This window comes from Salmo trutta, chromosome 36 (genome assembly GCF_901001165.1).
Source record: "Salmo trutta chromosome 36, fSalTru1.1, whole genome shotgun sequence".
Taxonomy (NCBI): domain Eukaryota; kingdom Metazoa; phylum Chordata; class Actinopteri; order Salmoniformes; family Salmonidae; genus Salmo; species Salmo trutta.
Genome location: NC_042992.1, coordinates 5,962,513 through 5,979,192, shown reverse-complemented (window position 1 = coordinate 5,979,192; position 16,680 = coordinate 5,962,513). Strand labels below are relative to the sequence as shown.

The 16,680-nt window shown below is 45.6% G+C and overlaps 1 protein-coding gene across 2 annotated transcripts in view; it reads left to right on the top strand.

Annotated features, from left to right (window-relative positions):
- The window catches only part of LOC115176312 (CD276 antigen), a 51,196-nt gene that overhangs the window by 16,802 nt on the left and 17,714 nt on the right, over nucleotides 1-16,680 (top strand). For both annotated transcript variants that reach the window (XM_029736254.1, XM_029736255.1), the window contains one exon: nucleotides 6,143-6,421. In XM_029736254.1, coding sequence (XP_029592114.1) covers nucleotides 6,143-6,421 — 279 coding nt within the window. The remainder of the gene's footprint in view (nucleotides 1-6,142; nucleotides 6,422-16,680) is intronic.

Below are 16,680 nucleotides of genomic sequence, written 5' to 3'. Positions count from 1 at the left end.
TCCTGTTCCCGCTCCTCGCACTAGCCTTGGGGTGCGTGTCTCCAGTCTGGTACCTCCAGTACCAGCCCCACGCACCAGGCCTCCAGTGCGTCAGCCCAGTCCAGCTCGTCCTGCTCCTGCTCCGCGCACTAGCCCTGTGGTGCGTGTCCCTAGTCTGGCGCCTCCTAAGCGAGCCCCACTCATCAGGCCTTCAGTGCGCAGTCCACGTCCAGAGTGTCCGGCAACAGTGCCCCGTCCAGAGTGTCCGGCAACAGTGCCCCGTCCAGAGTGTCCGGCAACAGTGCCCCGTCCAGAGTGTCCGGCAACAGTGCCCCGTCCAGAGTGTCCGGCAACAGTGCCCCGTCCAGAGTGTCCGGCAACAGTTCCCCGTCCAGAGCTTCCGGCGATAGTGCCCTGTCTAGAGATGGCCCACAGTCCGGAGCCAGCAGAGACGGCCCACAGTCTGGAACCAGCAGAGACGGCCCACAGTCCGGAGCCGACAGAGACGGCCCACAGTCCGGAGCCGACAGAGACGGCCCACAGTCCGGAGCCGACAGAGACGGCCCACAGTCCGGAACCGACAGAGACGGCCCACAGTCCGGAACCGGCGCAGCCAGAGTCGCCCTCCAGTCCGGAACCGGCGCAGCCAGAGTCGCCCTCCAGTCCGGAGCTCCCAGAGTCGCCCTCCAGTCCGGAGCTCCCAGAGTCGCCCTCCAGTCCGGAGCTCCCAGAGTCGCCCTCCAGTCCGGAGCTCCCAGAGTCGCCCTCCAGTCCGGAGCTCCCAGGGTCGCCCTCCAGTCCGGAGCTCCCAGGGTCGCCCTCCAGTCCGGAGCTCCCAGAGTCGCCCTCCAGTCCGGAGCTCCCAGAGTCGCCCTGCAGTCCGGAGCTCCCAGGTTCGCCCTCCAGTCCGGAGCTCCCAGGGTCGCCCTCCAGTCTGAGGTCTCCAGCGACGCGCATCAGCCCGAGGTCTCCAGCGACGCGCATCAGCCCGAGGTCTCCAGCGACGCGCATCAGCCCGAGGTCTTCAGCGATGCACCATAGCCCAGAGACTTCGGGATGGGTAAAATATAATAAGCATTTAGCGGGGGTGGACAGGTTAGGTTGGGGAGTAAGGCCGGATCCTGAGCCACCTCCGTAATAGGAGGTTGGGGAGGGGGGGTGTAGCACAAGAACCGTCGGTGACAGTGGCCACCCTCCCTTCCCTCCCTTTAGTTAGGTATATTTTTTGTTTTGGGGTTTATGTTTTTTGTGTTTATTTTTGTGTGAGGTGCTTCCGGGGTCTGCACCTTGGGGGGGGGTTACTGTCACGTCCTGACCAATAAAATAGGTTATTTGTTATTGTAGTTTGGTCAGGACGTGGCAGGGGTGTGTTTGTTTTGTGTTGTCAGGGTTTTTGGGTTGTGTTCTATGTTTTGTATTTCTATGTCTAGTTTATTGTTTTGACCTTCAATTGGAGGCAGCTGTTCCTCGTTGCCTCTAATTGAAGGTCCTATTTAGTAGGGGTGTTTTTTCTATGGGATTTGTGGGTAGTTGTTTCCTGTTTAGTGTTTGTTGCACCTGACAAGGCTGTTTTCGTCGTTCTTTTTGTTCAGTGTTCATTTTTGTTTATTAAAGAAGATAATGAGCATTCACATTCCTGCTGCGTTTTGGTCCAATTCATACGACACCCGTGACAGTAGGCCACACAAGTTCACAGAACGGGACCGCCGAGTGCTGAAGCGTGTAATGATCATCAGTCCTCGGTTGTAACACTCACTACCAAGTTCCAAACTGCCTCTGCAAGCAATGACAGCACAATAACTATACAATGACATTCTAGACAATTCTTTGTTTCTAACTTTGTTGCAACAGTTTAGGGAAGGCCCTTTCCTGTTCCAACATGAGAATGCTCCTAAGCACAAAGCGAGGTCTATACAGAAATGGTTTGTCGAGATCGGTGTGGAAGAACTTGACTGGCTTGCACAGAGCCCTGACCTCAACCCCATCAAACACCTTTGGGATGAATTGGATCACCGACTGCAAGCCAAGCCTAATCGCCCAACATCCGTGCCCAAGCACACTGTTCAATTATATTCTTCTTACTATAAAATCAGATAAAATAAAATTATAGCACGGGACTCATATTCTGTTCTTCTGAAATACATTTTCTTCATATCATAATGTTTCTTTAGACCTGACACAAATGAATTATGGATTTATTGTGATGGTGTATATTCAATTGAGGTATAAGACTTTTTTTTAAATGTAGCTGTTCCAAAGGCACGGATCAGCTGCTTGTATGTGTGGAGGCATGGAGATGCTAAATGTGTTTGTTAATTAACGGTCAATTACCGTGAGAAAGGCAGTCATTTGCCTGACAATAACCGGCTGACAAAATGTCATGACTGCCACAGCTCTACCCTGACCTAGATTCATTTTTGCCTTTTTAAAGCAGACAGGGCTGACCTGAATTGACTCCCTCTATTTTACTCTGAAAGTAAACCAGGAAGGGTCTGGCCCTTTTTGGCTTCAAGTCATTTCCAGTTTTAGTGGTATTACTACACAGGACTAGATCCCGTAAAGAAGTGTGAATATTGGTGGGGGGAAAATACATTCTTTAGATTACATGGAAAGATGACGGTGTTTGAACAAATATAACACGATAGCCTCGTCCTGACTAAGAATAACAAGTTCCGGATAAAACAGTCACGTCATTTTGGTCTGGAATCTTCCCCAACTCACTGGCTACAAACGGCACCACATTGCTTATCCAGCCTACTACTTTATACTAGGGTCCACTGAGCTACATTACCGAGCTACATATCCCCTTCAACCTCTCTTTATCCATTTTTTTTTCTTTCCCTCTCTCTCTCTCGCTCTCTCTCTCTTTGTCTCTCTCTCTCTCTCTCTCTCTCTCTCTCTCTCTGTCTCTCTCTCTCTGTCTCTCTCTCTCTCTGTCTCTCTCTCTTTCTCTCTCTCTTTCTCTCTCTCTCTCTCTCTTTCTCTCCCTGTCTCTCTCTCTGTCTCTGTCTCTCTCTCTCTCTGTCTGTCTCTCTCTCTCTCTCTCTCTCTCTCTCTCTGTCTCTCTCTCTCTGTCTCTCTCTCTTTCTCTCTCTCTTTCTCTTTCTCTCTCTCTCTCCCTGTCTCTCTCTCTCTCCCTGTCTCTCTCTCTCTCTCTGTCTCTGTCTCTCTCTTTCCCTCTCTCTCTGTCTCTCTCTTTCCCTCTCTTTCCCTCTCTCTCTCTCTCTCTCTCTCTCTCTCTCTCTCTCTCTCTCTCTGTCTCTCTCTCTGTCTCTCTGTCTCTCTCTCTCTCTCTGTCTCTCTCTCTCTCTCTCTCTCTCTCTTTCTCTCTCTCTGTCTCTCTCTCTCTCTTTCTCTCCCTGTCTCTCTCTCTCTCTCCCTGTCTCTCTCTCTCTCTATCCACTCTTTGTGGATATTACCTTCTATATATTCTTCTATATCTTTGTATTTGACTGGGGACTGACAGATGAATGGTTGCTTTGTCCCACTTGTTTCCCCCTTCATGTAATGCCTGTCTGTTCTCTTTATTCCCATTGGCTTTTGTCTTCCATCTGTCGCACAGTGACCACTCACACACGCACACACGGTCACTGTGGTGATTAATTTCTTTACTATCAAATGAGGAGAGACAAACGTATCATACAAGTCAGAGTTATACTTAAACTAAATCTTTATTCATTTATTAATAAGGGAGCAGGTCAATACAACGCACACATATAAAGTGTATCGATTTGAGTGCTCTACGATAAGGATGGCTGGTCGACAAATCACCCCCAGATAATTCGTTGAGAGCCCCTAGACAAAAAGTACAAAGGTATTTTATAGCCAAGATACACCCCTTTCAACCTACATGACGAACAACAGATGTACAGAACGGGTCACAAGGTTAAGATTTGTATGACAGATACCTATAATTCACAGTAGACAGTATCTGCTGTAAATATAGTTCTCATTGTGTAGAGACTAGAGATTGGCCCTGGGTTCATCTCTCCCTGGTACCGTATAGAACAGAAACATTAACTCATGCTCTGGAATGCTCTTTAGGTTTTATCACCCAAAAGACATGGTAAATCTCCTGTCGGTGTTATCTCTCAGAGGCCCATCCTCAGTAGAACACACACAGATGAGTGTTCGAACAACCCTTTATTCTGTTGCAATAAAACAACCATTTGATGCTATAACAGCATTATAACATCATCTTGTAATTTCCACCAAAGCACACACACACACACACACACACACACAGCAAATTCTAACACTGAGAGTGTTAAATTTAACACTGGTCCAGTGTCTATGGCAGGTCCACACTTTTCAATGTTAAATTAACATACTGCTTAGTGTTAAATTCCCTTAGGTAAGGGGGAATTATTCCTTAAGGTAAACCCACGGCCCAGCTGCATAAAAGGAATAAGGAAGGAATAATTGTCCCTTACCTAAGGGAATTTACCTTAAAGAATTATTTTGCCTTACCTATCTTAAATAATAATTTCCCCTTACCTAAGGGAATTGTTTAAGGGCGTTGCATAGAGCCCCTCAAATATTTCCTTAGGTCAGAGCGTCATTTAAGGATTTTTACGGTAGTTTGAAGGCATGTATCTGGTTACCACAGAGATGACCTGATTCACTGACTGGATGTTCTGTCAAAGAGAACATATTTGTTTTGTGTTTGCAAAATATAACTTTTACACTCAAGCCAAGAGAAACAAACGGACTCAGAACATAATAACACATGTTTATTTTAACAACTTTTTTCGATTACTTTCTAGCTACTGTAACTTACAGAGTAGCAAGCTGGTTAGTCAGCTTTGGAGCCATGGATTGTGCACCTTTCATTGTTTAGCTACCTAGCTTGTTGGTGAATGTTTTCTTTTTGAAACCAGGTACAGAGGAAAGAAACATTCATCTCCACAAATGCTGTTTAGATTGTTAAAGAGTACATACTGAATGAAGACTTTCAGGAACCTCATGGGCACTCTTAACTTTTTCACAGTCTAGGCCCTTAACCCTCCCTCTCTCTCTCGCTCTGCTCTCTTGTCCTCTCTCTCTCTCACTATACTTTTCTCATCCTGCCCTGGAAAGTCCCAAAGAGGTATGGCCTAAATAATGAAAAAGCCTTTCTGGATGTTTTATTGTTTTATAGAAGCAGCCTTCGTGGATATTACATTTGAAATAAGTAGCCTTTGTGGATATTGCCTTCTATATATTCTTATATATCGTTGTATTTGACTGAAGAGGTTATGTGGTATCAATGATTACTGTGGGATATTTGAAAGAAGAAGTCACCACATTTCTTGAGAATTCGATGGGTCAATAGGGTTAGACTGGCCCATGGAGTTGGGGACTGACAGATGAATGGTTGCTTTGTACCCCTGTTTCCTTCATGTAATGCATGTCTGTTCTCTCTATTCCATCCCTCTCTCTCTCTCTCTCTCTCTCTCTCTCTCTCTCTCTCTCTCTCTCTCTCTGCACAGAGCCTCACCTCACTAGGGACTGACAGATGAATGGTTACTTTGTTCACCTGTTTCCCCTTTCATGTAATGCCTGTCTGTTCTCTCTCTTCCATCCATCCCTCTCTCTCTCTCTCTCTCTCTCTCTCTCTCTCTCTCTCTCTATCCCACTCCACTCTCTCTCTCTATCCCACTCCACTCTCTCTCTCTATCTCTCGCTCTCTCTCTCTCTCTCTCTCTCTCTCTCTCTCTCTCTATCCCACTCCACTCTCTATCTCTCTCTCTCTCTATCCCACTCCACTCTCTATCTCTCTCTCTCTCTATCCCACTCCACTATCTCTCTCTCTCTCTATCCCACTCCACTCTCTCTCTCTCTATCCCACTCTCTCTATCTCTCTCTCTCTCTATCCCACTCCACTATCTCTCTCTCTCTCTATCCCACTCCACTCTCTCTCTCTCTATCCCACTCCACTCTCTCTCTCTCTCTCTCTCTCTATCTCTCTCTCTCTCTATCCCACTCCACTATCTCTCTCTCTCTCTCTATCCCACTCCACTCTCTCTCTCTATCCCACTCCACTCTCTCTCTCTCTCTCTCTCTCTCTATCCCACTCCACTATCTCTCTCTCTCTATCCCACTCCACTCTCTCTCTCTCTATCCCACTCCACTCTCTCTCTCTCTCTCTCTCTCTCTCTCTATCCCACTCCTCTCTCTCCAGCATTCTACACAGAGCCACACCTCACAGTCCAGGCCCAGCACTCTTACATGACCTTCCTCTATGAGACTGATGGTTACCCAGAACCAGAGGTCCGCTGGTTGGACCCGCATGGCCATAACCTCACGCATAACATCTCAGTGACCCAGTCGTCCAGGGCCCCGGGCCTGCTCCTCTCCCTCCGTACCCAGCTCGTGATGCAGGCTGGTGGGGCAGTCAACTTCACCTTCTCCCTGAAGAACCAGCTCCTGGAGCAGGTCATGGAGAGGTCCCTGAGCTATGGTGAGCTGATGTCCGCTGAATAGTTTGATTGAATACCTCGTTAATGATAATAGTAATACTCTTTTAAGTTACATTTTAAAAAAGCGTTTCAAAACATGAAAAAAAGCAAATATAAGGTAAACAGTTGATTTTGAAAGCAGATAAATAACAACAGGACAAGAAAACAATATTGAGACTGGGAAAAGCTCTGGTGGACATTCCTGCAGTCAGCATGCCAAATTGCATGCCGCTGCAAAAGTTGAAACATCTGTGGCATTCGGATTTGTGACAAAACTGCACATTCAAGAGTGGCCTTTTGGTGTCCCCAGCACAAGGTGCAATTGTGTGTTAGGTTCTTATTTTTCAGAATAAATAACTCACGGACACTAGAGAAGCTTTAACCAAGTTTAGTCATTCCCCAAAAGGTTCTGTACAGCTGTAAACAGACAGCAAAAGATTTCAGACTTCACAGTTTATATGCATCCTACTTAAGACACTCCCCTTTCTCTCCAATCCTTAAATTGTTTTATTTTTTTATTTGGCGACGTCACCCCGCTCCTCCGCTCTCTCCACTGGCTTCCAGTTGAAGCTCGCATCCTCTACAAGACCATGGTGCTTGCCTACGGAGCTGTGAGGGGAACGGCACCTCCGTACCTTCAGGCTCTGATCAGGCCCTACACCCAAACAAGGGCACTGCGTTCATCCACCTCTGGCCTGCTCGCCTCCCTACCTCTGAGGAAGCACAGTTCCCGCTCAGCCCAGTCAAAACTGTTCGCTGCTCTGGCACCCCAATGGTGGAACAAGCTCCCTCACGACGCCAGGACAGCGGAGTCAATCACCACCTTCCGGAGACACCTGAAACCCCACCTCTTTAAGGAATACCTGGGATAGGATAAAGTAATCCTTCTAACCCCCCCCCCCTTAAAAGATTTAGATGCACTATTGTAAAATGGTTGTTCCACTGGATATCATAAGGTGAATGCACCAATTTGTAAGTCGCTCTGGATAAGAGCGTCTGCTAAATGACTTAAATGTAAAATGTAAATTTAACCAGGTAGGCTAGTTGAGAACAAGTTCTTATTTACAACTGTGACCTGGCCAAGATAAAGCAAAGCAGTTCGACACATATAACAACACAGAGTTACACATGGAGTAAAACAAACATACAGTCAATAGTACAGTAGAAAAATAAGTCTATATACAATGTGAGCAAATGAGGTGAGATAAGGGAGGTAAAGGCAATAAATAGGCCATGGTGGCGAAGTAAATACAATATAGCAATTAAAACACTGGAATGGTAGATTTGACAGTAGATGAGTGTGCAAAGTAGAAATAATGGGGTGCAAAGGAGCAAAATAAAAAAATAAATACAGTAGGGGAAGAGGTAGTTGTTTGGGCTATTTATAGATGGGCTATGTACGGGTGCAGTGAACTGTGAGCTGCTCTGACAGCTGGTGCTTAAAGCTAGTGAGGGAGATAAGTGTTTCCAGTTTCAGAGATTTTTGTAGTTCGTTCCAGTCATTGGCAGCAGAGAACTGGAAGGAGAGGCGGCCAAAGGAGGAATTGGCTTTGGGGATGACCAGAGAGATATACCTGCTGGAGTGAGTGCTACGGGGTGGGTGCAGCTATGGTGATCAGCGAGCTGAGATAAGGGGGAACTTAACCTAGCAAGGTCCTGTAGATGACCTGAAGCCAGTGGGTTTGGCGACGACTATGAAGCGAGGGCCAGCCAACAAGAGCGTACAGGTCGCAGTGGTGGCTAGTATATAGGGCTTTGGTGACAAAATGGATGGCACTGTGATAGACTGCATCCAATTTATTGAGTAGGGTATTGGAGGCTATTTTGTAAATGACATCGCCGAAGTCGAGGATCGGTAGGATGGTCAGTTTTACGAGGGTATGATCAGCGAGCTGAGATAAGGATTTATGGCTCTACAGGAAGCGAATTAAAAGGGTAACAGGATTGCAAACATTTATTACTCTCTTAACATCTGTCCTCACCCCCTGACCTCAAACCCTCTTTCATCTAATACACAGATGTTTATCAGTCTCCCCTGTATCAACACATCACTCTCCTCTCCTCCATCAAACACACTCGAAAGCCTTCTTCTTTCTTCTGAGAACCATTAACTTCTAAAATATCTCTTTCATTTCCGATCATTCATTAAGCTCTCTAGGGTAGGGGGCAGTATTTTCACGGCCGGATAAAAAACGTACCCGATTTAATCTGGTTATTACTACTGCCCAGAAACTAGAATATGCATATAATTGTTTGATTTGGATAGAAAACACCCTAAAGTTTCTAAAACTGTTTGAATGGTGTCTGTGAGTATAACAGAACTCATATGGCAGGCAAAAACCTGAGAAGATTCCAAACAGGAAGTGCCTCGCTGACCATTTCTTGGCCTTCTACACTCTCTTTATTGAAAACTGAGGATCTCTGCTGTAACGTGACACTTCCTACGGCTCCCATAGGCTCTCAGAAGGCGGCAGAACGTTGAATGATGACTCTGGTGTCCCAGGCTGAAAAACAGTAGCGCATTTGGTAAGTGGTCGATCTGAGAACAATGAGACGGGGGCGCACGTGCACGTGAAGAGTCCATTTTAGATTCTTAGTCTTTGAACGAAAACAGGGTTTCCCGGTCGGAATATTATCGCTTTTTTACGAGAAAAATCGCATAAAAATTGATTTTAAACAGCGTTTGACATGCTTCGAAGTACGGTAATGGAATATTTAGCATTTTTTTGTCATGATATGCGCCTGCGCGTCACCCTTCGTTACCCTTCGGATAGTGTCTTGAACGCAGGAACAAAACAGAGGATATTTGAACATAACTATGGATTATTTTGAACCAAACCAACATTTGTTATTGAAGTAGAAGTCCTGGGAGTGCATTCTGACGAAGAACAGCAAAGGTAATCCAATTTTTCTTATAGTAAATCTGAGTTTGGTGAGTGCCAAACTTGGTGGGTGTCAAAATAGCTAGCCCGTGATGGCGAGCCATCTACTCAGAATATTGCAAAATGTGCTTTTGCCGAAAAGCTATTTTAAAATCGGACATAGCGATTGCATAAAGGAGTTCTGTATCTATAATTCTTAAAATAATTGTTATGTATTTTGTGAACGTTTATCGTGAGTAATTTAGTAAATTCACCGGAAGTGTTCGGTGGGAATGCTAGTTCTGAACGTCACATGCTAATGTAAAAAGCTGTTTTTTGATATAAATATGAACTTGATTGAACAAAACATGCATGTATTGTATAACATAATGTCCTAGGAGTGTCATCTGATGAAGATCATCAAAGGTTAGTGCTGCATTTAGCTGTGGTTTGGGTTTATGTGACATTATATGCTAGCTTGAAAAATGGGTGTCTGATTATTTCTGGCTGGGTACTCTGCTGACATAATCTAATGTTTTGCTTTCGTTGTAAAGCCTTTTTGAAATCGGACAGTGTGGTTAGATTAACGAGAGTCTTGTCTTTAAAATGGTGTAAAATAGTCATATGTTTGAGAAATTGAAGTAATAGCATTTCTAAGGATTTGAATATCGCGCCACGGGATTCCACTGGCTGTTGAGTAGGTGGGACGATTTCGTCCCACATACCGTAGAGAGGTTAAGTACCTCAATGATCAAAGTTTAGCCGAACATGTGTTCTGTCTTGATATGCCACACCTGTTAGGTGGATTGATTATCTTGGCAAAGGAGAAATGCACACTAACAGGGATGTAAACAAATTTGTGCACAAAATTTGAGAAAAATAAGCTTATTGTGGCTATGGAAAATGTATGGGATGTTTTATTTGAGCTCATGAAACATGACACCAACACTTTACATGTTGTGTTTTCATTCAGCATACAGCTGTGCCTGTGGAGTCATGTTTCCTAGGACACTGTTCAAACAATAACAAAGAAGACCACACCTTTTTATTGGTAAAAATGGCTAAGGGATGGGGATGTAGCTATAGATACAAAGACTGGCCATTCACGAGATCAAAAATATAGTTGTAACCATGTCTTGAATACAGTATTTGTTTACAATTATATATGTTTTACTAACATTGGAGTAAAGCAAGCTTACAGTGCCTTGAAAAAGTATTTTCTGTAGTTGTTTATCAGTCTCTCACGTCGCTGTGGAGGAATTCTGACCCTCTCTTGCATGCAGAACTGCTTTAACTCAGCGACATTTGTGTGTTTTCAAGCGTGAACTGCTCGTTTCAAGTCCTTCCATGACATCTCAATTGGGGGGCAATTATTTTTTCTTGGCACTATTTATGTTGGGTTCTGATGGGATAAGACTTTTGAACTAAGCTCACGAGGTATTTACAGTGCCTTCAGAAAGTATTCCCACCCCTTTACTTTTTCCACGTTTTGTTGTGTTACGAATTGGGGATTAAAATTGATTTAATTGAACAATTTTGTCAACGATCTATGCAAAATACTCTGTGATGTCAAAGTGGTAGAAAAATCCGAACTTTTGTTAAAAAAAAAAAATATATATATATATATATGTAACACTAATGTCTTGATTAGATATGTATTCAACCCCCTGAGTCAATACATGTTAGAATCACCGTTGGCAGTGATTACAGCTGTGAGTCTTTCTGGGTTAGTCTCTAAGAAGCTTTGCAAACCTGGATTGTACAATATTTGCACATTATTCTTTTTAAAATTCTTCAAGCTCTGACAAGTTGGTTGTTGACCATTGCTAGTCCGCCATTTTGAAGTCTTGTCATAGATTTTCAAGACGATTTAAGTCAAACCTGTAACTAGGCCTCTCAGGAACATTCAATGTCGTCTTAGTAAGCAACTTTACTTTATACAGTATTTGACGCACTGTCGCGCCCTGATCCGTTTCACCTGTCCTTGTGATTGTCTCCACCCCTTCCAGGTGTCGCCCATCTTCCCCACTTATTTTCTGGGTATTTATACCTGTTTTCTGTCTGTGCTAGTTCGTCTTGATTGTTCAAGTCAACCAGTTTTTGTCTCTGCACCTGTTTTTTTCTCAGATTCTTTTTTTTTCTCATCCTCCTGGTTTTTGACCCTTGACTGTCCTGACCCTGTACCTGCCCGCCTGACCACTCTGCCTGAGCCTGCCTGCCATCCTGTACCTTTGCTCCACTTCTGGATTACCAACCTCTGCCCCTGTTGTTACAATAGAAATGTTCCTTCACACAGTCTGCACTTGGGTCTTACCTTGATTCCTGATAGAACCAGGTTTTCCTCTAGGATTTAGCCTTTGTTTAGCTCTATTCCGTTTTTTTTTAATCATTAACTCACTAGTCCTTGGTGATGACAAGCATACCCATAACATGATGCAGCCACCACCATGCTTGAAAATATGAAGTGGTACTCAGTGATGTGTTGTGTTTGCCCCAAACATAATGCTTTGTATTCAGGACATACATTTAATTTCTTTGCAAATTTTTCTGCAGTTTTACTTCAGTGCATTATTGCAAACAGGATGCATGTTTTAGAATATTTTAATGTACAGGCGTCCTTCTTTTCACTGTGTCAATTAGGTTAGTATTGTGGCATAACTACAATGTTGTTGATCCATCCTCAGTTTTCTCCTGTCACAGCTGTTCTGTTCTAGTACCAATACTTACCTATATTACTTACCTTCAATTTGGCTCCCTCTAGTGTTGATCTGAAGTATTTTCCTTTTGCGAGAAAATGACCCGTCATGTGACCTGTTAGGAGAAAGTTGTTAATTGTTGCCTCATGTAGAGCTCAGAGTGCTCTGTTTTAGTTGTCTGCTTACAAACTTCATCCATCCTTTGTTGAATGCCTTGGGAAGCTTTGTCAGTGGGTATTTTCATTCCTTTTGCATATATCTTTCGTTTCAGCATTATTTGTGGAATTTGGATGTGTATGTTTACTTTCTGGAATAGATGGACAGCACTAGCTTAATTCCTACAGTATGTTAGCCTAGCTTTTCCTAATTGTCAGTGTGAGCAAAATATCAGGTTACGATCATATCTAGTTTGTATTTCAGGACAGATTACATTGTCTTATGCAGACTTTGTTTTTGTTTAACCTATCTGGTATCATTGGGACGCTAGTGTCCCACCTCGACAACAGCCAGTGAAATTGCAGGGCGCCAAATTCAAACAACAGAAATCCCATAATTAAAATTCCTCAAACATACAAGTATTATACACTATTTTAAAGATAAAACTTCTTGTTAATCCAACCACAGTGTCCGATTTCAAAAAGGCTTTACGGCGAAAGCACACCGTGCGATTATGTTAGGACAGCTCCTAGCCACAAAAAAACATACAGACATTTCACAGCCAAGGAGAGGACTCACAAAAGTCAGAAATAGCGATTAAATGATTCACTAACCTTTGATGATCTTCATCTGGTGGCACTCCCAGGACTCCATGTTACACAATAAATGTTTGTTTTGTTCGATAATGTCCCTCTTTATGTCCAAAAACCTCAATTTTGTTGGTGAGTTTAGTTCAGTAATCCAAAGGCACAAAGCGCGCTCTCAACACCCAGACAAAAAGTAAAAAAAAGTATAATAAAAGTTCGTAGAAACATGTCAAACGATGTTTAAAATCAATCCTCAGGTTGTTTTTAGTCATAATAATCAATAATATTTCAACCGGACAAAAGCTTCGTCAATAGAAAAGGAGAAACAAGAAAGGCGCGCTCCCGATCACGCGCTGGCTTCATGTCTGGAAATTTCCACTGTCCACTCATTGAAAGTGCTGTATCTCCCTCATTTTTCAGAGTAAAAGCCTGAAACAATGCCTAAAGACTGGCCACATGTAGAAGAAGCCATAGAAATCGTGAACTGGGTCCTAAGTCTTTGTATGGTAGATAGGCTTTCAATGGAAAAGCAGCCTTTCAAAATAATAGTACTTCCTGGATGAATTTTCCTCAGGTTTTCACCTGCCATATCAGTTCTGTTATACTCACAGACATTCTTTTAACAATTTTGGAAACTTTAGAGTGTTTTCTATCCAAATCTACCAATTATATGCATATCCTAGCTTCTGGGCCTGAGTAGCAGGCAGTTTAATTTGGGCACGCTTTTCATCCAAAATTCCGAATGCTGCCCCCTACCCTAGTGAAGTTAAGTTTCACGCTGTTTCAACTCAATACATATTGGGAACATGGATATAATGCTTTGAGGGTTGTGTCATGGTGTCACGGTTGTCGTCGTCCTCTGACGATATAACGAAATCGTCATCGGAAAATGTGGACCAATACGCAGCAGGTACTTAACCTTATGCTCATTTTTAGATTTATTAATTTTCAAAATAACACTCCAAAACAAACAAACCACGAAAACGAACGAACAACAAAACAGTCTGGCAAAGCCTAGGGCTGAACACAGAACAATCACCCACAACATCAAACACAAACACACCCTCATATATGGGACTCTCAATCAAAGGCAGATAGACAACACCTGCCTTCAACTGAGAGTCCCAACCCCAATTAACCAACATAGAAACACTCACCAGACTAGACATAGAAATACATAAACAGACTATAAACCAAAACCCCGGAAATACTAAATCAAACACCCTTAATCAAACACACCACCCTGAACCACACAAAACAAATACCCTCTGTCACGCCCTGACCAAACTACAAAACAATTAACCTTATATACTGGCCAGGACGTGACAGTACCCCCCCCCTTAAAGGTGCTACCCCGGAAGCACCTTAACAAAAAAAATAACCCCAAACAATACCCAAAAGAAAAATTCCCCCTTACTAAAGGGAGGGAAGGGAGGGTGGCTGCCGTCAACGACGGCACTGTGCTACACCCTCCCTCCCCAACCAACCTATTTTTTGGAGGTGGCTCCGGCTCAGGCCGTTCCAGGCTGTCTGGGCAGTCTGGCAGCTCGGGACAGTCTGGCAACTCGGGACGGTCTGGGCAGTCTGGCAACTCGGGACGGTCTGGGCAGTCTGGCAACTCGGGACGGTCTGGGCAGTCTGGCAACTCGGGACGGTCTGGGCAGTCTGGCAACTCGGGACGGTCTGGGCAGTCTGGCAACTCGGGACGGTCTGGGCAGTCTGGCCACTCCGGCAGGTCAGGGCAGTCTGGCCACTCCGGCAGGTCAGGGCAGTCTGGCCACTCCGGCAGGTCAGGGCAGTCTGGCCACTCCGGCAGGTCAGGGCAGTCTGGCCACTCCGGCAGGTCAGGGCAGTCTGGCCACTCCGGCAGGTCAGGGCAGTCTGGCCACTCCGGCAGGTCAGGGCAGTCTGGCCACTCCGGCAGGTCAGGGCAGTCTGGCCACTCCGGCAGGTCAGGGCAGTCTGGCCACTCCGGCAGGTCAGCGCAGTCTGGCCACTCCGGCAGGTCAGCGCAGTCTGGCCACTCCGGCAGGTCAGCGCAGTCTGGCCACTCCGGCAGTTCAGGGCAGTCTGGCCACTCCGGCAGTTCAGGGCAGTCTGGCCACTCCGGCAGTTCAGGGCAGTCTGGCCACTCCGGCAGTTCAGGGCAGTCTGGCCACTCCGGCAGTTCAGGGCAGTCTGGCCACTCCGGCAGTTCAGGGCAGTCTGGCCACTCCGGCAGTTCAGGGCAGTCTGGCCACTCCGGCAGGTCAGGGCAGTCTGGCCACTCCGGCAGGTCAGGGCAGTCTGGCCACTCCGGCAGGTCAGCGCAGTCTGGCCACTCCGGCAGGTCAGCGCAGTCTGGCCACTCCGGCAGGTCAGCGCAGTCTGGCCACTCCGGCAGGTCAGCGCAGTCTGGCCACTCCGGCAGGTCAGCGCAGTCTGGCCACTCCGGCAGGTCAGCGCAGTCTGGCCACTCCGGCAGGTCAGCGCAGTCTGGCCACTCCGGCAGGTCAGCGCAGTCTGGCCACTCCGGCAGTTCAGCGCAGTCTGGCCACTCCGGCAGTTCAGCGCAGTCTGGCCACTCCGGCAGTTCAGCGCAGTCTGGCCACTCCGGCGACTGTTGACTGGCGGGCAGCTCCGACGACTGTTGACTGACGGGCAGCTCCGACGACTGTTGACTGACGGGCAGCTCCGACGACTGTTGACTGACGGGCAGCTCCGACGACTGTTGACTGGCGGGCAGCTCTGGTGACTGTTGACTGGCGGGCAGCTCCTGCCCCGTCAAACAGCCCTTGTGCCCCCCCCCTAAAAAATTCTTGGGGATGCCTCTCGGTCTCCCTAAACTCTTCCATCGCCCTGGAAATGCTCCTCCTTAACTCGGCCCATGTCCATCCTTCCTCCTCGTTCCTCTGCTGCTTGGTCCTGGTTTGGTGGGTGATTCTGTCACGGTTGTCGTCGTCCTCTGACGATATAACGAAATCGTCATCGGAAAATGTGGACCAATACGCAGCAGGTACGTGTATGCTCATTTTTAGATTTATTAATTTTCAAAATAACACTCCAAAACAAACAAACCACGAAAACGAACGACCAACAAAACAGTCTGGCAAAGCCTAGGGCTGAACACAGAACAATCACCCACAACATCAAACACAAACACACCCTCATATATGGGACTCTCAATCAAAGGCAGATAGACAACACCTGCCTTCAACTGAGAGTCCCAACCCCAATTAACCAACATAGAAACACTCACCAGACTAGACATAGAAATACATAAACAGACTATAAACCAAAACCCCGGAAATACTAAATCAAACACCCTTAATCAAACACACCACCCTGAACCACACAAAACAAATACCCTCTGTCACGCCCTGACCAAACTACAAAACAATTAACCTTATATACTGGCCAGGACGTGACACATGGAAAATTGTCTTAAGAACATAATAGACTTACAAGAACTTGTGAATTCAATATAGACTTTAATACAGAGTAGCAAAGCCGAGCCCTTCCATGGAAGGACCCTACCACACACGCAACAGGGCCGAGCCCCTCCATGAAAAAGCCTCAATTCTCATATTACAGAGTCCTATCTTTATATGATTCTGTCTTTGCATAACGTATAGAGTCCCCTCCCTCTATATGAAAATAGCTTCCCTTGACCGTTCTTTACCATTATCTCTCCATATCCGTTGTTGCTTGTTAACGCCCACATCCGACAGCTGTATAGATAATAATGCTAGCAGGGCCTCCTCATGTGGTTTCTCTGTACTTCTTTGTCTGGCTATCTTGTGTTTTTGGGCCCTTTCTGCATAACTCAAGTCTGGTTGTCAGGTCGCTATGCCTCCCACCGTGGCCTGTTGCTCTATCAGAACCAGATGTCTTCTTCTCCCCATATAGCCAAAATATTTATGTTCTTTCCCCCTCAGCACATCTTCTTATCTCCCACAGTTGTTGATGTGAAAGGGGTTTA